Source organism: Haliaeetus albicilla, chromosome 19 (assembly GCF_947461875.1).
Source record: "Haliaeetus albicilla chromosome 19, bHalAlb1.1, whole genome shotgun sequence".
In the NCBI taxonomy this organism is placed as follows: domain Eukaryota; kingdom Metazoa; phylum Chordata; class Aves; order Accipitriformes; family Accipitridae; genus Haliaeetus; species Haliaeetus albicilla.
The window spans coordinates 19490768-19517549 of NC_091501.1; the positions used below are offsets into that span (position 1 = coordinate 19490768).

General features: G+C 37.4%; 1 protein-coding gene across 6 annotated transcripts; it reads right to left on the reverse strand.

The window, feature by feature from the left end:
- Positions 1 to 2218: 2218 nt before the first annotated feature.
- KRAS (KRAS proto-oncogene, GTPase) lies at positions 2219 to 26782 on the reverse strand. 6 transcript variants are annotated; one of them, XM_069806675.1, is made up of 7 exons: positions 26636 to 26782; positions 25295 to 25535; positions 18868 to 19046; positions 16325 to 16484; positions 8918 to 9033; position 8866; positions 2219 to 2569 (listed from the first exon to the last, which is right to left on the reverse strand). In XM_069806675.1, the coding sequence occupies exons 2-7, from the start codon at positions 25403 to 25405 to the stop codon at positions 2453 to 2455; spliced, it is 684 nt and encodes a 227-aa protein (XP_069662776.1). In that variant the 5' UTR covers positions 25406 to 25535; positions 26636 to 26782; the 3' UTR covers positions 2219 to 2452. The 6 variants fall into 6 exon arrangements, with proteins under 6 accessions (XP_069662776.1, XP_069662775.1, XP_069662774.1 ...); XM_069806673.1 differs by lacking the exon at positions 2219 to 2569 and having other exon boundaries at positions 3691 to 9033; positions 25295 to 25417; positions 25518 to 25531; positions 26636 to 26780; XM_069806671.1 differs by lacking the exon at positions 2219 to 2569 and having other exon boundaries at positions 3691 to 9033; positions 25295 to 25417; positions 25518 to 25535; positions 26636 to 26780.

The following is a 26782-nucleotide window of genomic DNA, read 5'->3' on the forward strand; positions in this document are numbered from 1 at the left end:
AAAAAAAAAAGAAACCCAACTATTTTTATATATAGCTTTGTATTAGAGCTACATAAATCCACATTTGATGATTAAGACGTTTCAGCTAAAATTTCTCCTAATGGTTTTTAGTTAAATTAACATAAGAATTTTAGACCAGCCCTAATTTTACATGCAGTGTGACTCAGTTACCAAAAATCTTAAAGTAATCAATCTTAAGATTACTTCCATTTGCTCAAGGTATACTATCCTGTTCTGCTACACTCTTCATATATGATCAAGAGTGTCTAAAATGTGCAAATAACTGTCCCCAAAATGTTTTAACCTTGGAAGCTGCAAAATGTTTTGCAACATTAAGAATCTGTTCTTACTCCTTATTGGTCCTTACAATATAATGTTAGGTTCTCCTATTACTATTTTTCAGAGTATTTCATAATCTGAAGTATATTTCACATCAAAGCTGAAAGGAGGTGAAGGGGTCCGGGTTTTGGTGGAGGGTGAGGAATGGGGGGCATAGGCAGGAAAAGGCATTGTTTCTCTCAGCCACATTGAAATTAAAGAACACACAGCAATCCAGATAGTATACATCCCCTGCCAGCTTTGCAGCTCTCCACCTATGAGAGTCACTGCGGGGTTTTTCTTTGTAGAAGCAAAAGAATACTTTTCTCATGCAGTTGCACCCTTGACATCATATAAATAGTCCAATTTACACAGGTATATGAAAATCATACTGTGTAAAATTTCCACACGATTGTTTAGGTATACCTTAGGTTAGGGCAATGCTGCTATTCCCTGTTCCAAACTTTCCAGTGTCCTGAACTATCCTACTTCAATGTCTTATGTTTTATTTTTTGGGGTACACCAGAGTCACATTTTCAATTTTACTCTGCAGCTGAGCTGGGTACTAGAAAGAAGTGTACCTTCAGGAGCCCAAGCCCTAATAAAACAATCAAACAATGCAACATTTATAGTAAGACAACAGGAACTGGCAACACTGGAATTACTGGCTCTTACTTTAGTGCAGAATAACTAGACTACTGCAGTACCAAAAATGAAAGCTTCTGCAAAAATTCTGAATTCCAATCAGAAAAAAAAAAGGGGGGGGAATCACAAGAGAACTTAATCACAGAGAAAGACAACATTAAAATCTTGGTCTAGCTTCATGATAGTCTAGACACTGGAATGCCACTCACCAACAATTTAATCTGTGCAACGAAACTAGTACTTCACGAACATCACAAACATTGACTCTGGAAACCATGTTCTATGTTGACTGTGCAAATTCCACACCATTTTTATGGCATAGTAGATTTCCAAATTATTTGCATGAAGCAGCTAAATTCAACTCATTCATTCACTCATTTGATATTACTAGAATTTAAAATTCCTCCCCTATTATGCACAAGATAGGCATCTGGAAATATTTAACGCCACTCTTGGGGAAATAAAGAATGGTTTTACTTTGCTATATAATTTAGGATTCATTCTGATTTAATTCTTATGGTAAATTCTGGATCCATGTATGAATTAACCTAAGAATTTGAATCTACTTATCTGTTAAGGCTTTCTAGTATTTCCTAGATACACTAAGGGTGAAATCCTGTACCTACTGAACAAAGCTACTTAAAGATTTGCCACTGGGGGTCAGAAGAGCTAGGATTTCACCTTGGTCTTCAGACACAAAAAGTTAGTGAAAGTCTTAAAACAAGGCATTAACAATAGCAAATCAACCTAATTAGAACTTTTACTTTTTCCATTGCCAGATGTGCATTGTTGTCTTTTTTTAATTTTTCTTTTTTTTTTTATAGAAAAAATAGAGTATTTAAGGAGTGACCGTGACAAATTGCAGTGAAAGTTTTTTTTGTGAAAGTTTTATCTTTACATTCATTAAAGCTGATCTGAAATGCTACAAGACTAGATGCCTAGAAGCAAAATCTACAGGAAGACTATAAAGGCTTCTGGTCTCTCTATATTGCAGTCAGTCTAAAATAAAAGAAAGGCTGAAATGAAAGTCTCTTTTGCTAACTAGTCCTTTGTCCCAACCAGATTTAAAAACAAAAAAATTAAAGGGGATGTTAGAATGTGTAGAGCATCATTTCATTGTTTGGTTTGCACACAGAACAGAAGTTCACAATCAGTAAGAAAAATAGGAAGTTAGCAACGGTGCATGCACTGAAGAGTCCTAAGACAGTTCTCAGGTTTTTGTGTGAGTTTTTTTTGTTTAGGTTTTTTTTGTTGGTGTTTTTTTGTTGTTTTTTTTTTTCACAGGCATTGCTAGTTCAAGAACCAACAGTCAAAGAATACTGGCACTTTAAGAGGAATGAAGTTTCCACTGTCATTTAAAACAAGCATTCAGGTAAAGCTAACAGGATCATGAAGCAGAAAGTAAAGTAATGCTAAAACAAATGCTAATAATTTAGTGTAATGTACAAAAATTACTTAAGTACTTCTTAAGAATAAGGATAAACTGTATTTACATAATTATACACTTTGTCTTTGTCTTCTTTTTCTTCTTTTTACCATCTTTGCTCATCTTCTCTTTGTGTTTTCTGATTTCTCGAACTAATGTATAAAAGGCATCATCAACACCCTGAAAAGATACATACATGCACACATTAAGATCACATTAACAGACTTACATGCCTGCTTAGGTACAGCCTGTTTTCATCTGACCTGATCAGGTGAAGTGTGTTCAATCAGCAGTCTGTTTTGCTGCCTGCCAGGAGAGGTTACGCTGTCTTCTCCTTTTTGAGGCTTTTATAATGTCCCCTTGAGTAGACTGTGTGTTGGAGGAATTGCCAGGGTAACAGTCCTCTCGAGCGTTCCTGTTTCTTGGGAAGGGGCATGCTGGGGAAAACATTCAGATGGAAGGGGAACCATAGTTGTCTCCTGTCATGTAATAGGAACACGTCTGACCGCATTACTGTGCATGGGCAGAGAGGCCTGCAGGAGAGCAGCTTTGGGGAGTGGGCTGCCATTGTTTGAACAATTAATTCTGGCTACAGGCTGTTCCTCTCCCGAGTTCTGAAGAGCACTGGAACAACCACCTGAAGGAGCTGTTTTGGTGCCAGCAACAGCTAACACCTGCCTGCCTTCTTTCTCAGCTGTTCCCCAAACTGGCCTTACAGCAGCCTGCAGGTGACACTGCTCAGGGGCTGACCACAGATACCCCTAGGTCCAATTCCATTATTAGTGTGGTAAGGAAAGTAATTTAGTGTACAGCCCTCTTCCCCATCTCGAAGAGGGCACATGTTGTCCCACCTCAAACTAGAAAAGTATAGGCATCACACTTTTAGATTGTAAGTATATTATTACCACAGAATAAAGTTGTGAAACATTAGCTAGCTTTTTTGATGCCTTAATAGTCTATATGCAGCTTTAAAAAGTAAATACAAGTATTTGTAGCACGAATTCAATACCAAAGACATAGTTATGATTAATCTACATATTCAGGTCATTTCTCAGGCACACTGATAGTAATCACACCACGGTTTTATAAATCTTTATATAATGCAAATCAATCCCATGTTCCAGGGATAAATTATTATTTGATAAATCATTCTATTCAACTTACATAAAGACATGTGGAACACATTATCCATGCTGCTGTATCATGCACAGTCACTTAAATCTCCACGGCTCCAGTAGTTAAGCTACAGACACAAAAGCTAATGTTTCTTCACAGTAAGTAGTTTATTTTGGGGGGGGGGGGGGGGGGTAATTACAGCTGACAAAAATTAACTCTGGTCAAAAGACCAGCTTATCTGAAAGCCCGATATGAATCATTATCAAGTACAGTGTTATACGGTATACTTTGTAACAACCTATTTACCTGAAACAGTTTATTGCCTAGCTTTCAGGTTGCTCCAAATTCTAATCAAGTACCCATGTTGTCAGTCAGCCTTTACATTTAACAGTTTGAGTACTGACAGTTATAAAATCATTAAGATAAAAGATGATCTTGATTCTTCACTGCCTTACTCATATATCTTTTAGATAGATCAGAAACAGTTGTATAATGTTAATGTATCACAGCAGCCAGCTGCACCACTGTAGAACCAGGTCTAGAAATTTAGCCCTACAACTGGCAGGCAGCTTCCTACCTCGTCAGTTACAGAGTTTGCCTTCAAGCTGACAATAAAAATTTAACAGTCTCTGTTTACCCTTGTATGCCTACTTCAGTAAAAGAACTGAAAGTGAACTCTGAAAAAAGCACAACATAAAGCCAAAAATCACCCAATTCATTACTGTTTCAGTCAAACACCAAGTGATGATGAAACTTAAGATGGAAAGTCCAACCAAGAGTGAGGTGTTAAATAGCTTCACTTATAAAGCAGTGCTCCCAGTATAATCTAAATTTATTTAAAACCTTCACATTCAAGTTCATAATACATTTACAAATAACTGATGTTCCATCAAAGTCCTTAGCAGCCTATCTCCTAATACTAATAACACACTTTTGCAAGGTCTTGTAATATACAAAATACACTTGCAAATAACTTACTCTACATATTAAAATATTCTTGATCAATATAAAATTGATGTAGCATGCCTAATGAAGAGTAGCCTTAGTTCTGGAAAAGGTCATGTCCCCCATTAATCTTTTGAGATTTAGAAATGCTTGGTATTATTTTACAGAGAGCTAGTGTATTTTGCTTATAACTTCAGCATTAATGCATAAAGTGAATACTTAGCAATGTTTGTGCAGGGAAATGATCTAGAAGTGGTGATGGTTCAAAGTGTATCTACTGCAGTTCTCATCTCAGCCAGCCAGCTAAGAGGACAGTATTAAGAATCAATCACAACAGACAGAAGAATAGTTTCATTCCTAGAACACAAGAGTGGTGGTAAGGAAAACCACTGCACAATATTCTTCTACAAGACTGTTCACATTTCCTTACAAAACTACCTTTCAGTATTTCACACTCATCATTAATGTGTTAGAAAAATACTTATTACGAGGACAGTCGTTGGCTTTCAGTGGTGTTTTCAAACATGACACACTAAACAAAAACTGTAATTTAAGTTTTCAAACAAGCAACCCTCCCTCATTAAACTGGTTTAAAAATAAATACAGAGAAAATAACTTCTACAAAGTAATATCCAGACACTATTATGGGCCTTTACACACATGACTTCACAATTAAGGCTGAAATCTTTTATTCTACCTAGTAAGGTGATGATGATCTTTAAATACAGCGCATGTTGCAAAATAACTAGGGAATTGACTTAGCTTTCGTCCTTGCATTAACACCACTGTAGATAAAGCCTTTAAAATTATTTATTATGTATTTAGTAGTTTGGTCCTGCCACAGTTCCTCTTAAATTCAGGTAATGAATATAACATGACATACAAAACTACGTTTAGAATATTTGTGAATTAGAACAGGAGAACTCAAGATAAACTGAGGTCTTTCAGTTTTCAGTGTGTGGATTAAATTTTAAATGTAAGTGGTGGATATGCTGTTTACAGAACGTCCCTAAAGGCATCAGTACTGTAAGATCAAAGGCGATCAACCTTTCTAGTTACTTCTTTCAGTAAGAAGGGACTGCATGCAGCTGACCTTCCTCTCTTTAACAATGGAGTTGTTATGTACAAGCCTTTTGGAAAGCGTAAGATGTACTGAATGAGTGCTTTAAATCCAGGCTCAGGATTAGAAACTCAAAATTCACTGTGCATGTTCAGAACTATACCACACTGCCTCAATAAAGGTGCATTTGATGGAGCTTGCTCCTGGCACTTGTTTTTCCAAAGGGCAACTACAAAAGGCAAAGAGAATAGAAAAATCAGAACCGTTCCCACAGAAACAGCCTGCTCCTGGCTGCAACTTTTCTTTGGAGCACCACATGGTCCCATGACCATATAGAAGTCTAGATATGTGGTTTCTTGTTTACAAGCACGCATGAGACTTGGCAACTAACCTGGCTATCAATAAGAAACCCTAAATTCATAAGAAATTTGGAATTCTTTCATAGCCCAGCCCCCAAAATAGACCCTTAAGCAAGTTTTAAGTTGTAGAAAAGAGTCTTTTTTATATATTTTTTTTAATATGTAATACATATATACATACACACATGTATCAGTCATGAGTAAGAGATATTTGTACACCTCTGTAGTACTATGGAAAAATCATTAAATTACAGTTTTAATCAGGCATCTACAAATTCTTTAATTCAAATCTACAACTTTTGTAATTCAAACTTTTTACTGTTAACCCAGCTCAATCTGAATTACATTATCTAGATGTCTAATTTATGCCCTAGAGAAACTTTTTGTTATAGTATGCTTTTTATGTAAAAACTTTAATGCTTTCAAGAAAGAGATCTTTTGAAGATTTTACACTGAGTTTTAGAAATTTCTTCTTGGTAGTTGGAAATTACAAAGGGATCAAAAGATATTATGTATTTTCTGCTTTACTGTGTAACAGGAATGACCATCTTGGAAAGCATCAGCAGTTAATGGTAATCAGGGTAGTCAAAGATTTCAGTTAATTGTACAAGATTAATCTAACTAAGAAGGCATCCCATAAGCAGCAAGAAGATAAACTGAATATTCCAAGAGGCAGCAAAACAACACTCTGAGCTATCAAATTTGATTATCCACAGACAAAAAAAGAAAGTAAATACTCTCTATCAGTAACACAGCAAACTGTGTTATAATGAATATTTTTTAAGTCTAAAATCCCAGCTGAAAGACTCACGTCATTAGGTGCTGCTCTCCTTAGTCATCTACTATGCATCCGACTGAAGTAATACCTACCTTCTTACGGAACAGAAAGTACTACAAGCCAGACTGTTTTCAATGTGAGATTTCTTATTCCACTAGAATCACTACTGAATAACAGCTGTACCACGTAATTTTGGAATACGCTTTCTCCAGCTTAACCTCCTAAATACAAAGTTGCTGAAATGACTGTCAATACTATGTAAAATTCACTTGAGTATAAAGATGAATGTTTCCTCCCCTGAGCAAACTCTTGAAGTTCTAGAGTCTTATATCCAAGACTATTTTCTAAATAGGGTATGGGAAAAAAACCAAAACCCCAACAGTATCCATTGTTGACATGAGATTTTTCCCCATCTGGGAAAAAAAATAAAATAAACAGCATGCACAAAATCCCAAAAACATATTTCTCTTGGACATAGGCAGAAAGAAAGTAGGAAGCTGGTAGAAAGAAAGCATAGGTTCACTGAGCTATCAAGAATCTTAAATTCTGAAAAGATGCTTCCACTGGAGGGAAAAAAAAAAAACCAAAACCCACAACTCCCACCATCCTGTTCTCCTTCTCTCAAGGAATTCCACAGAAAGAAAAAGCAGACAGAATTCAGGATCTTTAAAGTTCCAGTATACTAAAAGAAATTCTACTTTGAGTTGTGGCTAGATTAGTAAGAGAGCAAGAAACTGCAAAGTTGGTTTTCAGAAGGCTACAGGAAGCAGGCTTAAGCAATTTAATTCATATTGCTCTCTACTTGCCAAGCTGCTGTTAGTTGGGTTTTTTTGATAACTAGGAAAGAATAAAACAAGGTATTTTGATGGCATCAATTCTATTGATATTTGGATGCAAGACTGGGGGGGCCTTTCCAGTTTCCCGCAAAGGAAACCTTTGATACAAACAGTATCACAAAGTGTATCTTTTTTAAGGAAATATCTAAAGAATTATCTCAGAGCAGTCATCTACCACTTAAAAGCTGAGAATATAATAAGCCTGAGCAGATCTAATAAAAACTGATATGAAACAATATTTCTCCTCCCTCCCCCAGAAAGAGGAATAAAATTCCCTTACTGAAGGGACTATTCCTACAGTTGTGACAGTCTCTTTAAGATACAAGTCAAATTCCACTACCTCTCTGCAAGATGTTCTGGAGTGTGAAAAAAATACCTTGAAAAGTGAACAGTTTTTCTTTTACACAATGGGAAACTCCAAGTCATCCTCCTGTTAGACAATTATATAAGGAGTAGCAACCTACGTTCTGCACTGGTGCAGTAAGAGGTAAAGAATTAGTGGATAGTAATGCAAGGAGCTATTCTGATGGTTTGCTCAAAAAGCACTGGAAGTGATTTAGACTAGTACTTGCTTCCGTATCACAGTTTCTTCTTCCCTCTCCTCCCATTTTTTCTTACAGTGTAGTTACAGATAAACAATTTTGTGAGAATTTGGGTATTGGGGTTTTGGTGTGCTTTTATTATTGTTGGGTTTGGTTCCCCCTCCCACCCGCTCCAGTTTTACTTCACTGTTGCTTCCCTCACACCCCCCACACCTTGTAAAGGCTCTCAAAAAAAGTGAAACCTTACCATTTGGTCCAAATCTGGATTGCTCATTGCACTATAGATGGCAAAAAACAAAACTAAAGTATTTCTAGAAATGGTAGATTTTTTAAGCTTGGGGAAAACAAGGGAAAAATGGCATGGCATAAGGAAGGGCCTGAGAATTAAGAAATCCTGTATGCCAGCTGCTAGCCAAATACTGCTTTGCTGGATTAGGAACCTCCTGTTTCTGCATCTGAGAAGGACTATAAATATTATTGTCCTCTCCCCTCAGTTCATCAACCTAACGATTCAATCAATATTCACTTCAACAGTATCTGCAATATATCTGTAGTAAAACTTTTTCCTCTTAACTTCTTCACACTCAAAACTAGGTCTCCGTTTCACAGGTGGAGAAGCTGATATGCAGTAAAGACTTCTTGTTAATCTGTTTATCAAAAACCCATGAAACAAAGCAAATTCATAGTACTTGGGTGTTTGCTAGGAATATTATTCAGGATTACTATACTGAAATCTGATTGGCTTTATATCTTAAATTATGTCATCAATTAACCATAAAATGTCTGATTTGCAAGATACTGTCAATCATTTTTATTTGGCAAGTGATTTGTAAAACTTACCCTCTTACATTACAAAACTTACCCTGTTACATTACAAAACTTACCCTGTTACATTACAAGGCATTTTTTAATTTTCACGCACCCTGGAGTCTTTTCTTCTTTGCTGATTTTTTTCACTCTGTACTGTCGAATCTCTCGCACCAATGTATAAAAAGCATCCTCCACTCTCTGCATTGTAAAACACAACTCCTTAAAAACTGCTTCATTGACAATTGTGACATATTGGGACACCCATGGCAGGGGAAAAAGCCACAACAAAACTACTGAAATTATGAGCTTTACTTGAGAGAAGTATACGGATCTCCAGTCATATATTTAAAATGCCAGGCTTGCACATTTGCTGCTTGATGAATAGTTTTTCATGCAAGCAAAAAAAGACACACTCAAAGAATTTATTGATTATCAATTATTGTGAATATCTACGCTTCAAGCCCTCCTTTTTTCCTGTGCAAGGTAACACTCAAGACAAAAAAGCACAGGGAAGATTTTCTTCCATTGCATACCATGCTGAAAATAATACCGCTTATGGTACTGAATCTTCTCACACATTTTTGTGGGCATGGATATACTTAGCAGGCACAAAACCTTATTAGATTGGTAACTGAGGGATACTTAAAACACACAGTTAACCACCTATTTTCACTTCTTAGCCAAAGTGAGAACCTGTAACTGTTTGGGCAGGCAAAGAAAAGTAAGCTTGTTTATGTTCTGTTCTTTATGAAGGTGTACTTTCTTTGCAAAAATCTGTGGAACAAACTAACAAAGTATAGAAAAAGTCTAAACAGGTAATTTCCTAAGAGGTTACAAAGAAATAAAATCTTCCAAGAATACTGAATTTTGGGCAATATTGTCTTTAAAGCTACTGACTTCACAGAGCAAACACTATGCTATTAGATTTAGGAAAAGCGATATTTGGGTCATGGCAAAGTGCTTTTAAGAAGCACCCGAAGTATTTTATATTTCAGAGTAACTTTCAAAAGTGATTATTGTTAGAAGTTATTCTTCCATGCAGAAAAAGCAATAAGTTCATTACTATCGTGTTTAAGAGCTTGGTTCACATCAACACACAAGGCACACCTAATCTGTTCTCTCTGGGCCAGACTCTGGGCAAAGGTCCCATAATAACCACTAAGTGCAAACAGCCCATGAAGTTCTGCTGCTCAGATTTTTCTCTGGTTAATGAGAGCTCTTCAAGTATTCCAAGGATGACACAGAGCTACACCAGATTCTCTGGTTTCACACCCTACCTTTCTGCAGTTCTGAGTTTAGGCTACTTGGAGATGATGATACAATAAGCATTTTAAAAAAGAGAAAGTATGAGAACTGAAGATATCTTTAAGTAAATACAAGAGAAAGAAGTACAGCACCAGCTTTATATTATGATATCTGTTATTTTAAACTGATTATATCTGTGCATAAACTTAAAAATTCAGGTAGATCTGTAAGGATGTTCTTGTCATAACAAGATACAATATGTTTAGCTGCAGCTTTTAAAGGGGAGAGCAAATCTCTCCTCTGCCTTACTGTCAATCTCATTACTTGTCTCCTCAGTCAGATCCAGGGTTGTTAATTTAATACAAACACATTATTTGAAAATAAAAACAGAACAGTCTGATGATCATGGAAAACAGTACAACCATTTAAGCCTCAAAACTTTATTACTACCCAAAGACACAATCTGGGCTTGCATTCGGCAAATTTTCGGTAAATTATGTCTCCAACTTATCTTCATATTATGCACCTAATAACAAAAAAAGCTAACATTTACTGCCACAGTTACTGGGTCATTTTGCACGAACTGTGCCATAGGTTATCACATTTAAGACTCATTCTTAACACACTGCTGCTTATCTGAGGGTCCTTCTGAACTACAGCCACTTGAATTTAAAGATTAATTAGATTTATTTATTGGATTGTATTTCTCTGGTATATACAATGTGTCCTGTTAGAATGTAGTGAAGTATTGACGAGGTGTGAAGTCTTACATTCTAGGTCTGAGAGTTTGCAAAATGTAAAGGAAGCCACTAAAAAACAGCCAAAAAACCAAGTAAAGCTCATACTTTCATGTTTTCCTGGAAGGAATGGAAGTTTATTCCTGAAGAGGATACAGTAAACATTGATCAGCTGCTATGTGCCAAAGCACAGGCTGTACAAGAATCAGCATTTTTGCAAATCTACTGTTCTGCAGTAGAAATATGTAATTTGATTATGGAGCTTTCACATGAATAATTAGATAGCAATTCTTCAGTCAACGTTTATTGCCAACTTTCCCATCACCAATGTGAGCTGTAATTTGCTTTAGCAATGCAGAGAGAGGGAGAGAAACAGACAGAGTGAGAAAAGAAATTGCTACTACTGCCACCACCAAGAACAGTTTTATGAATCCTGCTGAAAGAAATTATTCTGAAAGAAAATCTGTACAGAGACGCATTTGCTAATTTCATTAGCACAAGGTGACATTTTAAAGAGCCAGGCGCCAGTCTTATAAACTTAAGAAGTCATTTTAATACCAATTTCTTTTAAGATTCCTCAGAATTTTTTCCTTAAATGAGCATGGACCATACATCTAAAATATGATTAACCAGTTCTTTTAGCTGTCAGAACTGGAAGCAAAAATATCCTTTGGCAGACATTAAAACCTTCAAAATCTAAACAGCCCAAAGAACCCGTGACCTTGAGGCAATGTTTTCAAGATGCTTTTGACTCCCAGGAGACAGCCAAACATTCAATTTTAAAATATGACTATGTGCAAAGAAAGACTATTTCAAATACAGACCAAAGTACAAACAGGAATTTTCACATGTTCTGCTTCTGTAAATAGCGCTTAAAGGAAAGTAATGAAAGTTAGCCTTGACATCTCAAAAGTGTTCTGTGTCCACCTTTATACACTTTGTCAAGAGTTGGTCTCCTAAAACCAACTGTTAGACAAATAAAATCAACATTATTCATGAGGACATGAGCAAAAAGAATGCTACTGACTTGCATAAAAGCACTCCCCAACATAAAACTTTGTAGTGGTAAAGTCAGCTTAGCCAATACTAGAGAATACACAAACCTGCAAAAATCTACTAGCTCATGTAATATTTAGCTTATAGTTTAGGACTAATTTTTTGTCTGTGTCTAAAACACACATAATACTTCAAAGGACTGTTTGGAAACAGTTACTATAACTCAGACACATGCAGAACCTCCACTAGTTTGGGGAGGGAGGGTGTGTTAAGCTAATCATGTTATTATCTTATGAGTGTTAAATACGAGATATACATCAGTAAATTCTCACTAAATACTGCATAAAATCATGATTAAAATTACAAAGTTAATCCCTCCAAAGTTAAGAAGTGCCAGAATTATAGCTGTCCGTCCTACCTGAATTTCACCCATTGTGCACATGTAACCTTTTTTTGCTGCGCCTATTTATCTTTATGTTAGGTAAATAACAAACCTGTTTCCTCAGCATCCTGGAGTCATTTAGCACACAAGTGGGATGCCAGAATGTGTTTCAACATCATCAAAACTTTTTTTTTTTTCCTTGGGGCCTTGTTCTTGGGAAGGACTAAGCCTTTCTGGAAAAATTTTCCCTTACAACAAACAAGCAACATGAAAAAAACTCAATCCACATTGTGAAGTCTGACAAAGTTGTAACTAATTGAAAACAAAGTTTCAAAATGGAACCTGTACACATGAACTACATTAAAAATGGCTTGGAGTGAAACACATACAGTATCATTAAGCAGATAGGACAAATCCCTAATAAAATGGCAAGTTGGTTCAAGCAAACTGGCTAAGTTATCAGTTATTCGTAAATCTTAACTGAGATTAGTAATGAAGTTCTTTAAATACTGCACCGATTACTTCATCAGACCAGGCACAGGTTCTCAACTTCTTTTTGTCACAAGTTTGGGGCCTAACCTATTGTACATCAGACAGCTGAAATAACTATAATGCCTTTTAACAGCATCCTTGTGATTTAAGTCAACTTCTTCATTACACACTTCAAAAGTGTGTTTAAGTATATATTCTCAACAACGAGACCTAACGCTTTGGAGAATCCTTTACTATGCTTACAATAATGCCCATCTATCTGCTTTTCCTCTGAATTCAATACTAGCAAGACAGTTGAAATGTTCCAAGGAAAACAAAATCCTACACTTAAACCACATTTGGGCTACAGCCTTACAGCTTTTCCTTGTGTAACTCACAGGCAAATGGAAGCCCAGTAAAGAATACAGGATGCAGCCTTGGTGGGGATAAATCAAGTTTGCGTCTCATCTCTCATTGATGCTATTGATATCATCAGGAGCTATACACTCATGGGGACAGAGAAGAATTTGAATGTAAAGCTTACGTCAAACAGAGAAAAGCAAAAACAACTATCAAAATAAACCCAAGAAATTCATGCCCTTCTGCATAAGGATTGTGAAAGGATGAGTATAAGTGATGCAACATGCCTTACAAAACCACCAGTATTGACACATTTACATTTAGAAATAGGGCAATCGCTAGTTTTCATAAATTGCATTATATTCATTTCAGTCAATGATCCAATTAAAAAAAATTAATAATCTATAGCCTTATACTCAAGTTGTAGGGTCCACTAAGCAAACATTTCACTGATGAACTCTATTTGTATGAAAATTCACACAGGGATTTGGCTTAGAACACGACCTTTTTGCAGTAAGTTAATCTTTATTGCAGTCAGAACCAAATAAAAACAAATACACTAACTTTTAGAACAACCTATTTCTGCACTTCATTTCAGTGTTTTCCTCTTTCCTATTTTTGACCTTGTGTATGAATTTTTGAAAAATCTTAAAAACTGACTTAGCTGGAACTGAGACATCATTCTGCACGAGCATACAATGCCATCATTTAAAAAAAGTGTCTTGGCAAAACAGACTACACGGACAACTCCTTTCCATTTCCATCTCCCCCGTTTCCTTCCCCAGAAACCTTTCTGATGCTCTCTGAGCTCCAGCAGAAGTGGGGCAAGGGGAAGGGCTAAAGCAAGAAGATGGCGAGGGCCCCTTCCACAGTGCATTAGTGCTGACGTTTCCCTGTGGTGGGAGGTGTGTACAGGAAAGGAAAAGAAGGTTCCTAGTTCCAAATATTCAAGTCAGACTTTCTACAGACTCCAGAAGTTGCCAGACCACCAACTACATCTGTTCATACTTGGTAGTTCTGCATGTAACCAGAGAGGACTAGATTTATTTATTTATTTTTAGCCAAGGACTGAATTCTGCCCAATAAAAATAATAGTCCACGGACCACATGCAGCTTGCAAAATTGTTTGAATCCCCTAATTAAAAAAGTTACTTTGGAAGAAGGTATGCATATATATATGTATATTTTTTTTTAATGACAATGTGACTGAAAAATTGTAATATGTAAATGCATACGTATACACATATACATAAATACTTAGATGATCTTGCTATAATTAAAGATCAGGTTCTTCCTCCAATTCCATTTTGTCTTCTCAAAAATATTTTAACAACACAGCATCTTATGAAGCAGTTTCATAACACAACGTGTTGCTAGCAGCACTGCAAAAGAACCAGCAGCCATACCTAGTGGTTCCAACTTTTAGAAGCCAACATTCTCAAAGAGTCTATTGGGTATCTTTATTTTAAAATCCATGAGACTACTTTAGGGACTCCTTATCTGTAGAGGGTGTAAAGCTCAGCTTTGAAAAACAAAAGCCAACAGTCAGATCTCTTCTGTAACACTTCAGTTGGCACCTCCAGAAATATAAAGTCACAGATAAAAGCAGTCAAATTATAGAATGACAGTCAAATATGACTGATCTATTGTGCTCTGAAACATGTACAAACCTCCAGCAGACCTCTTAAAAGTCTGAGAGATACAAAAAGCAGGTACTACTTTGTGTAAACAAACATTATAAAACTGAAGTGGTGATTTTTGAGCATGCGATTTTGTATTGGCTAAGCGTGATGGGGCTGCTTGTAGGAGTAAACTGCAGGTGGGGTGGGGAGAAGCAATCTTTGAAAATATACCATTGTATCCACGTACTTTTATTAAAAGTGGCTATGCAAAAGGAGTATTTCCTCAACAAAGCCTGATGCTCTGTAAAACAGGCCAAACAAAGTACAATCTACATGTTACTACAGAACTTCCATTATTTCAAACCTCAAATATAATTTCAGAGTTCTTCCTTTTTTATCCTAACATCTCAATGCCAGCCACTAATACAGCACCTTCCAAACAAGAACACTGTAATTATTCAAGTCCACTTACATGCCACATTCTTCACAACACTCTTGTGGCCTAATTTATTCTCAGTCATTAAAGTTAGGTAGGATTAAAAAAATGGAACTACACAACAGAGACTTTCTCTATTGCCAAAAGTTAGCATTCCTTTGATTCCTCTGTAAAGTTTTACTAATTAGTCCAGGTTTCAACTTGTCAAACTTGGGTGGGTGTAGCAAATTTGCACTAATAAAATACTCATTTCTTATATCCAAAAGTAACTTAGGTACTGCCTATGGGGAAATTCTGCCAAGTGATGCAGCTGAATCTATTTAGCAGTTACTCAAATTGCAGTATTCTGCTCTTATTTGCCTCCTCTGCTACACCTAATTCCTGATTCATAATTTCCACGTAACACTTCTGATTAAGCACAGAGTATGAGTTATTCGGCCACTCAGGCCTGATCTAATTTGTACTGATATTAAGTCTTTACTCTTAAAAGAAAAAACACAAATCAGCATTTTTCAAAAAGAATGCTTTCTTCCAGAAGTACAGAATCAGTTTCATCTACATCTGTATAGCTTATCTCCTCCTGAATGCACAGATGTACCACTATGTTCACCTTTGTCCTAGCAAACCCTGAGAGAAGCACTGAAAGGACCCTAATGGCTGCCTCTTTCACCTATACCAGTGGGGTACGATATACCAACAGTGAGCTCTAAAGTCTTAGAAGAGTATCAGTTTACACAGGCAATTAATCCAATAATTTCAAAAAATACTTATGGTCAATCGCTTAGCTATAAAAAGGTATATCAAGCACATCCCACTAACATTGAACCAACGCCTCAAAGAAAAATTCCTTTTGTTATTAATGAAAAGACTTAAAACAGAAGAAACTGATTAGCTGTTTGTCTGCTTAATCGTCTTGCTGAGGAAAAAAAGCACTTCACCTCTAAGTAGAAGTGCTTTTTATTCTATTAAAACCTTTCACAACATTAAGAATGCTGCAACCATCTGACAGCAGAGAGTTAATGGCAGGCCAGGTCTCATTCTTTGAGTTTGCACAACTGAAGCAAATCACTCATTAATAAACAATTACCAGTTGTCAATGAGTTGACAGAAGGAAGAGACACCACAAGAATTTGTACTCTGGAGAAAAGTACCTATTGATAGGACCAAGCAATTGTCAATGCCTGAAACGATAATTCAGATGAGAGTTCTGCATTTGTATCTGGTAAGTTTCGAGCTTTACCTGTCTTGTTTTTGCTGATGTTTCAATGAAAGGAATTCCATAACTTCTTGCTAAATCCTGAGCTTGTTTTGTATCTACTGTTCTGGAAGGCAAATCACATTTGTTTCCTACTAGCACCATTGGGACATCTTCAGAGTCTTTAACTCTCTTTATCTGTTCCCTAAAAAGGAAAAAAAAAAAAAAGGAGAGATTGTATTTAACAGGTATTAATATTAATAGTCTATATGGTAGATTTTAAAACAATTTAAAAATTCAATTAACATATTCCAACATCATACTTTAGGTTATTTTACTGCACATAACACTATTAGAAGCCACCAAAAAATAAAGTGACTAATCCTGTCACCATCAAGTTTATCATCTTGTTCAAAAAAAAAAAAGTTGGCATTTTGCAAACTACTATAGATTTTGACATCATGACTTTTTTTTTTTTTTTTTTTTTTTAACAGCTAATGCCAGAACAAGCCTAGGAAGCTCTGGTATAAATCTTACTACTTATCTCTCATACTCAGCACTCCTAATACTCAATTCATTTGCTAAGGTAAAAGTGCTATGCCTGTTGTCTCCATTTTGGTTTGGTTTTTGGGGACTTTTTTTGTTTTGTTGGGGTTTTTTTGTTTGTTTTTTTGTTTTTAATTAAATACAGCATTACAAACTCTGCATTTAGACCAGCAGGGTTAAATTTTGAAGACCACTGGTCTCGTTCTCTACGAGGAGAAATTTGGTAAGGGAGTCTTTTCAAACAATAGTTAGAAAGCATTTTGAAATACTAGTTAGATGTACTTGTCAAGAATCTCAAATAACAATCATTAATTTCATTACTTTTGCCTTCCCAAATAATCTAGCCATATGTTCCTTAATTTAGTCAATGTTTTCAGTTATTTATAAGCCTTCAGTTTCAGTCTGCAAGGTCATTCACAGGTGTGTGAATGCACAGTAGAAACTCCAGCATTCAACTCACAACATTCTTTGAAATAAACTGGGAAGGCCTTCTTATGCAAATCTGCAACTCTCTCTTTAAAAACAAAAATTCCACATAAAAACCTCTATGCTCCTTCTTCCCCTTACATCAACATCTATCCTACCCTCTTCCCTTCTTCCTCCACAACCAGAGGAAACCCATTTGTAAATAATCTGGTTTGATAATGAAGAGGAGTTTATGGTTTTTCTGAGAGCAATAGATATGTTGGTTTGTTTTTTCCATTTGTCATCCCTGCTGTGCTAACTCTTACCTGTTTGGGTTTTTTTTTAAGTCACCAGTACCAATACATTCAATTAGAACACTTTATATGTAATGAAATTTATACAAAGGCTGGCTACCTCAATTCAAATATAAAAAAGAAACAGTCCTGAAAGAAAGCACCCACGTTCTCAATATTGATCTCTCCCTGACTTAGTATGCAGCAGCCATTTTGCCCCTCTCATTTGCAACAGTACTCCCCTGATCCCACAGCTCCCCAGGGAGATAAGCCAGCAGTAAACTATTTCTGTAGGTAGGCATCTACCTGCTTAGCTACCCACATTAGCACGCTACACAATCAAACGAGCTGCCTTGCTGGCATGCAGGAGAAAGTGAAACTATGTGATCAGGGCAGTTGCACCTGCTGACTTTGATTACCTTGAACTGCCATGGTATCCCACCTTAAATGAGGAACTGTAACTTCTATTCGTAACAAAAATGTGCAACTTCAGCTTATGAGTAGATGTTGGGTTTGTGGGTAATACTGATAGCAAAACACTCCTCCACCATACAGCAACATATATCTGACAGCATTATAAATGCCTAACTATGAATAGCTTAACATTATGTGTTTGGGACTAATCTTAAACTGATGCTGCTAAACTCAGTGATCTTTGGTGGGATCTGGATTGCCTTCTAACAGAATACCTAAAGAGAATTCAGTATAATAGTAAGCTACTAAGTTATAAATTATCTGGTATGGTAATCACCAGAGACTGCTTCTACTTCTACATTAATGTAGCTGACAAAGAAAGCATGAGTTGAAATTTTTAACTAAGTATTAAAAAAGGAAAGAGACTATGAAGAAACTACTAACAGGTTTTTTAGCAGTCATCCTGAAACTCTGATTTGGTGCTTGTCTACCAGTCTTAGGTGTCAGGGCTTACACATGTTACTCTTCTAGTAACATTCCACAGGTATTTCCCCTCCACCCCCAGAACAAAAGCTAACAACTGACATAATTGTCTGTACAATTTCAATTGCTTAAGTTTTTTCCCTCTTAGCACACAATTTTATCTATGGAATGGGCAAAGTTTACCTTTAGATAAGTCTTCTCTATGAAGAGGCAAAATTACTAAGTCACATTGGTTTATACGAGAAGCGCTTTCAGATATTCTAACTTGTGAACGAGGCAGTAGATTTTCAGACCTACAAATGCACAAATAAGTTGCAATATTGCTAACTTGCAAATTTCCCCTTAGATGCTATTTCATAAGAGATCATTCATTATTTATTTAGTGGAAGAGCAAGCAACCTATCCACCTAACAGAAGAGTTAGTCAATTATCTTTCAATATACACACCTATAATGGTGAATATCTTCAAAAGACTTTGTATTGTTTATAGCAAATACACACAGGAAGCCTTCCCCTGTTCTCATATATTGGTCCCTCATTGCACTGTATTCTTCTTGACCTGCTGTATCAAGAATATCCAAGAGACAGGTTTCTCCATCAATTACTACTTGCTTCCTGTAGGAATCCTAAGAAAAGGAAAAAACATAAACCTTGGTTAAACACAAAAAAGTAAGATTTCAAACACCTATAACTCAGGAGATATTGAAGTTGTTTACTAGTAATCGAGCATGACTGAAAACAGTTAAAAATCCAACTTTACAGATGGACAAATGACAGTAGGAAAATAGTGTTCCATATTTACATGTATACAGTAATCCAGAAGTGGAAAGAGCACTGAAAGAACATGTTCTTATCTGTATTCTGAATCTTCAGTGAGTAACAGTACACGTGCGCGCACACACACACACAAAGGGCAGTGTTCTTATTTCTTATTTTGCACAAAAGGACAAAAAGTACAAATTGGATTCAGATCAAAAGCATCTCCCCTCTGTCTCAGTTAAAAGAAGAATTGACGAAACTTGTAATCCTGATTTTAAAAGGTTTGACTTTGTTTAAGCTTACTCAATTTACCTTTTTTTTTTTTTAAAGTAAAATTTGACCTTCATTCTATGGATGTTTACGAAAGCATTGTGCCACAACAATGTACAAAATAATAAAATAGAAAGAGTACACAAGAGAGACAACTCCAAAAATCTATGCCACTGAAAATGAAATTAAGTATAAAAAGCTTTCAGTGTTTGGGACAGGAAATCTGTTTCGTATGCCTAAGCAGGTACATATAATGATATTCGTTATTAAGTTATCGAAGTTGTGTTAATATATTTGAAGATCAAGCTTTTTAGCCAAGACAGACCAACAGAGTCATATAAAAGCCCTGACGGGTTGGTTCACAGAGATGTTGGAACAACCAATTTCAATGCTATCAAAGTTTTCAGGTCACCGATTCAAGTGGCTAAAATCTGTACAAAGTCTCAAGCAACTAGATATTCATGTCTATTTACAGCTCTTTTTGGTGCTAGGCTTCTATGAGTACATAGTTTTAGCGATAAGAACATAAGCATTACTTTCCCAATAACTTCTATAAACATCTGTATATTTGAAATAAAACAACGTCAATAAGCTTTTAAAATAGGTCTTTGAGCAGTGCCATGAATTATTCTCAGTAAACAGTACTTGTAACAAATAAAAGGTATAAGCACAAAATCTTGGTATTACCTTTCAGATCCCTTAGCTAGAGATTAACACAATATTGCTATTGTTCTTTTTAACACTATACAGAAGTGCACCTAAGCTACTGGGAAGGGAATCAAAAGAATTAAAGCTGCAATTCTAGCCAACTTCAAGATGAATTCAGAATGACCTTCCTTCGTACCCATTTTAAGGCACCATATACCTACTCCTGTACACTTTCTATTTACTTGTATTTTTACAAAAGGCTCTCTTCTTTCTTGTTGCTCACGCTAAAAAACAAGCAGAAGATAATGGTATAGAATCAGTACCTTAAACTAAACAAACTCTGTAATCTCACATTCATCTTGAGCCTGGATGACATTTACCAGTATCAGGTAAAACAATATTGACTGTTACCTTAAAGGTAAAAATTTACCTCCAATATGATTTTGGAAATATTTATTTCACAGAAGTGTAAATTCAGTGTTCAAGTAAGAAGTAACTAACTTACTTTATGCTATGTTTATGCTTTATGTTTCAATACTGTTTAAATATTGATAGAGCCGAGACAAATACACAAGCTCCAACATGTTTTAAAATAAGGTTAATAGTCCATCTCATTGCTTAAAGAAAAAAAAAAAAGAAAAAAACCCACACCAAACCCCCTCCCTCCCCCAAAGGACACATCTTTATTCTAATTCACTTAAATTCATTAGCAGATCCCTCATGTCCTATGATACCTTTAGTACCGTTCACACTGAAGTTCTGGTAGAACTTCTATCATTATACTAGGCATGTTTACAAAGCTTTCATTTTCTCTTCTTGCAATTTGACTGCTAGTTTAAAAATATGAAAAACAGTTCTTGAAAAGCCTGTATTATTCCTTTACATCTCAGCACTTCAAAGGAAAAGAAATTCCCCTCAACTGAGCTCTAAACAAAAGCTTTAAGTAATTTTCATCAAAGAAAAGTCATTTTTAAGAGAAAAAAAAAAAATCACTTTTAAGAACTGCTGGCTTTAGCATGCCTACCATGTTAGCAGTAGCAGCAAAGATGCACCAGCATAAAGCACAGCACAGGTACAAAAAGAAGGAACACTGAGATGATAGTTGTTTTGCTCGCTTCTGGAGAGAAAATTTTGTCACTAACTAGAAAGCGGATTTGAGGCAGAAGAAAAAGAAAGACGTGGGAGAAAATTCAAGCTTATGATTTCCTTCCAAGCTACTGAAATAATAAGCACTTTGCTTTTTTGCCTTTTTCTTTTTCCCCTGCAAAACATCAAACCTGAAATCACATTTGTCAGTGTAGGAAAGCAAACTGAAGCACCACATTAAAAACTCAGGCTACTGGGACCCCGACCCCCATTATGGTGAATATCAGCGTAAACATACCAAAGATAAAATTTGTTTAAGTGTTACCATACAGTAAAAATTATCAAGTCCTGCAAAATATAAAGTAGGATGTAACAAAAAGTTATGCCACTGTACTACTTGTGGCACTTCTACTTCAAAATGCAACTGCAGCATCCAAATGGCCAGACTCCCCTTTAATAACAAAAAAACCCAACCTTGTAATCTATAAATTTCATAACTTATAAAAATCCAGTAGCTTTACTGCACATTGGAAGATTTGCAGTAATGAATGCAACGGAAGAACAATAAGAAACACCCAGTACACAGCTATTAAGTAAAAACAAAATGCAAACTAAAAGTTAATTTTGAAGTAGTACCCGACTCCAAGTATGAATTTGCAATTTTCCCCAGTATACAGACTCAGCATATCTCTATAAAAAAAGTTTTAATTTCATTAATCATTTAGCCTTGCTTTTATTTGCCTTTCACAAGCCATAAAAATCACCACGAATTATACTAAAGGAGTAATAATTCCATCTGTTCACAAGCACCGATTAGAAAATGTGATAGGAAATCTCAGCTATATGCTACATATGGAATTTATCTAAAAAAACCCCACTGCTTAATAAATCCCATCTAAGCAACTAACTATTATTTTGTAAAAATCCATTATACCAGTGATTTAATGTTAAAATATCACAGCTACGAAGACTAAACTATTACTAAATATTGGTGGAAGTTTCACAGGTGCATAGGTCATTTAAGAACACAGACTTAAATATCAGTATTCGTAAATCAGCTAAGGGATTTTGCTAATCCAATTGAAAAGCCTCTGACAGGCAACTAGGAAAGCTGTTCTTTCTCTAGGACACTGAAAAGATGACATATATTTAGCACTAAACATGCTGAAGCTGTAGAAAAAATAAAAATAAAATAAAAAATTTAGAAGTTGTATTATCACACAGGAGAGCACAAATAAAGATTTAACAAACCTCGACCGGTAGAGGGCACTAGTCCAACTGGTCTGTGTATTAGGCCAGATTTACGAGGGTTAGTGTTAGTGTACATACAGTTAAAAAAAAAACACTTAAAATCGCTTGGCTACAAATCTGTGCTCGGACATCTACTTCAAATAAGATATGAAATTGTGAAACATATAAGGCACATATATTTGAATAACAGTAGCCACCCAAACATACATTCATTTTAAACCTCCCCCTGCCCCCCGTCATCTGCTATGCTCAGATATAAGTAAATACTCAAGCAGGCCATGCAACTTCACATTTTCCAAACAAGTTATTTGTTGAATCATTAATTCTACTCCACTGAAAACAGCAAAAATATTAACATTGTAAATGCAACTGTGATTAAGTAACTAGTATATTTTTTTCCTCTCTTTAACTGCGTTGTCTTCACAACATGAGAATTTTAAAAGTGTTGAGTTTTGTTTCGTTAATCACAGGAAGGATTTAAATTATTCAATAACTGTGTCCTTATGGAATCCACTACAAATACTAAACTCCCTTCTCTGTCCACCCCAAAATATTTAGCTTGATTATGTATCTGTGAGGGAAAATGAGTATTTTGTCAACAGCCGTGTGGCGATGAAAGAAACAGCAGTAAGTGAGAAACAATAGTAGTGACACTACTGAGCCATCTTAACTGTTATTATTTACTAGTCAAAGCAACTTTTGCCTTATTTCCTCACACTGCATAAAAAACACTCTACAGCTACTGTTCTTTCACCAGCCCCTACCACCACAACTGCATCTATACAGGAAGCACAATCAAGCAACCCTTCTCAACTGAATAGGATTCTGCCCAGGCAAGGACTGAAGCACTTAAACCCAATCACAAACCCATTCTCTGCAACCTGCTTGCCACTCCAAATCACAGACCACTCTTATTATAACTGAATTCTTTCTTCCCTACAAGCTTACCTGCATGATTATAGCACTGTGAGCGCGCACAAGGTGATTTACCACAAGTAGGAAGATACAGTCTCCATCCTCAAGGAATTTACAAGACAAAAAATCGTAACTAGTACTCAGACAAGAACTTGTAGAAGTTGCAGAAGATTAATACTGTTGCATGCGACAAGTTGTGGATGCTGGTAAAACCCATTGGGTTAAAGGTTTCTTTCTTTCACAACAACATACTGATTCTGGACCACACCACAATGTTACAGTCATCTTGCACACAACCAAATAAAAGCCACAGTTCTGGGATTTCAGGTTCTTTCTATAAGGAACTGTATTTTCATTTTATTATTTTACATTAAAATGTATTTGGTATTCCTCAAAATACTCAGCCTGTTGATTAGCAAAATCCCTCAAGTGATTCAGGAATACTGGCATTTAATTTTTTGTGTTCCTAAATTGTTTACGCAGTTCTGGCTTTATATGACAACTTCTAACATAGAACCTCCTCCACAATACGTTTTTGTAATGCATAAACATGCCTCTAACCCAAGAGAAACCCAGATTATTATGAACAAGCATTACAAAGACCAACATCCTCCAAAGTTCCTTTTGCAGGAAAAAGTAAAATCCCATTTTGCTTATTCCTCTCAATGAGTTCTGTGTGTTTTCTGTTTTTTAAGTGTGTTTTGGGTTGTTGTCTTAAAATTTCACACTTAGTAATTGAAAGAGCTGCTCTCCTAGTGCAAGTCACTCTTCCTCTCTCCACAGGTCTATTCACAAAATCTTCTACAAGCACTACTTGGCCATGCAACAGAGAAACAAGACAACACACAGACAGGTTAAGGTAAACTCAAACTCAAGCCAACACATTTCTATTTGGGGCACATTAACTCAGGCCTGTACTTCGCTAAAATAAGACAGCTTCCTACCACCTCAGGGCACTGGCTCCTTTCGCTTATGTCTACCTGAAAATGACTACATAGCCATTTTCCGAGTCACCATTTTAAGCCTAGATTTAAACCCTTGCGATTCCTTCAAGTGAGCTTGGAAGCAAGTGCCTCATTGTATAAACATATAAATGAAGTCATAAGCTACAGAGCTTCAGTGCTGGGAACATAAAAATCTTGGGTAAATTATAGTGTCATTTCTCCCTTTATATGGTCTGAGGTTATTAAATCCAACGATCCACAGGAGATTTCAGACAACACTAGTATTTTTCTTATATTTAAAAGGCAGAGCTTGCCTGCTCATTAAAAGCCTTTAAAATATCACAGCTTTTAAAGCTTAAATACAATTTCAGATTTTGAGGAACTGTGCCATGTATTTCAAAGAATCTACTACAGTAGCTATCTTAAAACATTTTTTTTCTAGATACAGAAACATGCACTGGTGTGTTAGGAAAAAAAAAAAAAAAAACAGGCTCCAAATTTTGCTTCATTCACCATAACATTCCAGGACACATTTCTCACCGTGTGAAACAGATCCTAATGATAGGAGCTGAGAAAGCTTGATGCATGCATTTCAGAACAAATTTTCCTTCTTGATATCAAAAAGGAAAATCACATTTAAGAGGTTGCATGCAAAGACATGAAAAGTTTTGCCAACCACTTTCAAGTGAATTTGGCAAATACTTTGTCACCCAAGATCCTATAAACATGCATCCAAAACTGTCCAACAAGATATGGCAATTAACACCATACTTTAATTGATAAAAATTGTTAATTCTTTACTGCAGATGTTGTTTGACAGCCAGATCGAGAAGCACAGCTATTTCCTCTCCAATGCTGGCCCAGTGCGGACCATTATATGTTTGAGCTCTTTTTATTATAAAGCCTTGTTCTATGTTTTTGTGGTAACTGTCCAAAAGTAAACAACTACCATTATTACTGATAATCTCTCTTCACAAAAAGTATAAGATGAAATTGTTTACCTCTATTGTAGGGTCATATTCATCCACAAAGTGATTCTGAATTAGCTGTATTGTCAAGGCGCTCTTGCCTACACCACCAGCTCCAACGACAACAAGTTTATATTCTGTCATTTTTTAGCAGACCTGATGACAAAGAAACCAACATTAAGCAGAGAGTCAGGCTCCAACTAATGAGGATGCTGTTGGTGTGTTTTCATTCAATATCACGTTCCTTTGCTATTACCGGAAAGCAACTCCCTCCCTGAAAGAAAAGACAAAAAGCTGTGAGGGAATGCTATTTCTCAAACAAAGTCATACATAGGAAACACAGCGTGGGCACTAAGCTGAAAGGCACCGATTCCAGAGAGAAAAAAAAAACAAGGATACATTAAATTCTGAAAAACGTCAAAGAGTATTTCTTGCGGGGCACAGATATCGTTCTCCACCGCCTTCTCCCAAAGCCCCAGCGACTCTGGGAGAGCTCCTGGTTTTTTACGAAAGCCGGGCCAAACCGAGCGCCCCTCAGGCTGGGCCACAAACCCGGGACACCCCCCCCCCCCCCCCCCGCTGCTGCAAACAGCTGTGGCGGGACAGGCGCCGGTGCGAGCACAGCTTCACCTGACGGCTTCACCGCCGCAATTTTTTTTTTTTTTTTTTCCCGGGCGAGCCCGGCGCGACCGCCCCGAGCTCCGCCGCGGGGCCGGCGGCGGGATCCCCCCCACCTTCGCCGTCCCCGGGGCTCGGGGTACGGCTGCCCGTCCCGCCCCGGCTCCCCTCAGCCAGGAGCCAGCGACGCGGCCGGGCCGCCGAAAACTTTCCGGCCCGGCCCCTCGGCCCCGCGCACGGCGGGGGGGTGGGGGGGGTGTAAAGATTTGGGAGGAGGGAAAAAGAAAATAATAAAAAAAATAAATCTGTGAGGAAAAGGGGACGGGTGGGGGGCTGCCTCGGCATAAGCCGCCGGGTGCCGGGCTCCCGGAGGGCGTTGGCCACCTGTCCCGCCGCCCCCTCCCGCGGCCGCCGAGCCACCGCCCGCGCCGCGGGGAAGGACGGCGGAGGGGCAGGCGAGGGCTGCTCCGGAGGATGCCGGCGGAGGGGAAGCGGGGTAGGGCGCAGCCCCGCGGGCGGCAGCGGGACAGTCGCCGGGAGGCGGCCCCCTCCCGGCTGCCGGCGTTTCTTGCCCCTCCGCTGGGCGACGCCGGGAGGAAGAAGGGGGACGGGGACGAGGGGGGGGGGGGTACCCGGCTCTGGGAAGCCGCAGCGCTTCCCCCTGCCCCACCTCGAAGGGAAAGGGAGGAAGAAAGCAAGCAAGCGCGGCGGCTGCGTCCCGGTTCAGCGGGCTAGGGCTAAGGGCTAGGCGGGTACCTGCCTGGCGCTGCAGCGGGCCGCGGGAGCACGCCGGCGCCTCCCTTGCCCGCCCCGCCGCGGCGGTCGCTCCGCGTCCCTTTCCGTCCCGGTCTGAAATGGCGGGGGACGGGGAGGGCTGGGGCTGGAGCTGCCGAGGGAGCCGAG

Coding starts and splice junctions, on each gene's coding strand:
- KRAS (XM_069806675.1), bottom strand. CDS start 25,405: ATGACAGAATATAAACTTGTTGTCGTTGGAGCTGGTGGTGTAGGCAAG. Junction 16,485..18,867: donor GAAGATATTCACCATTATAG/GTGTGTATATTG, acceptor TTTCCTTTTTAG/GGAACAGATAAAGAGAGTTA. Junction 9,034..16,324: donor CATCAGCAAAAACAAGACAG/GTAAAGCTCGAA, acceptor TTTACAATGCAG/AGAGTGGAGGATGCTTTTTA.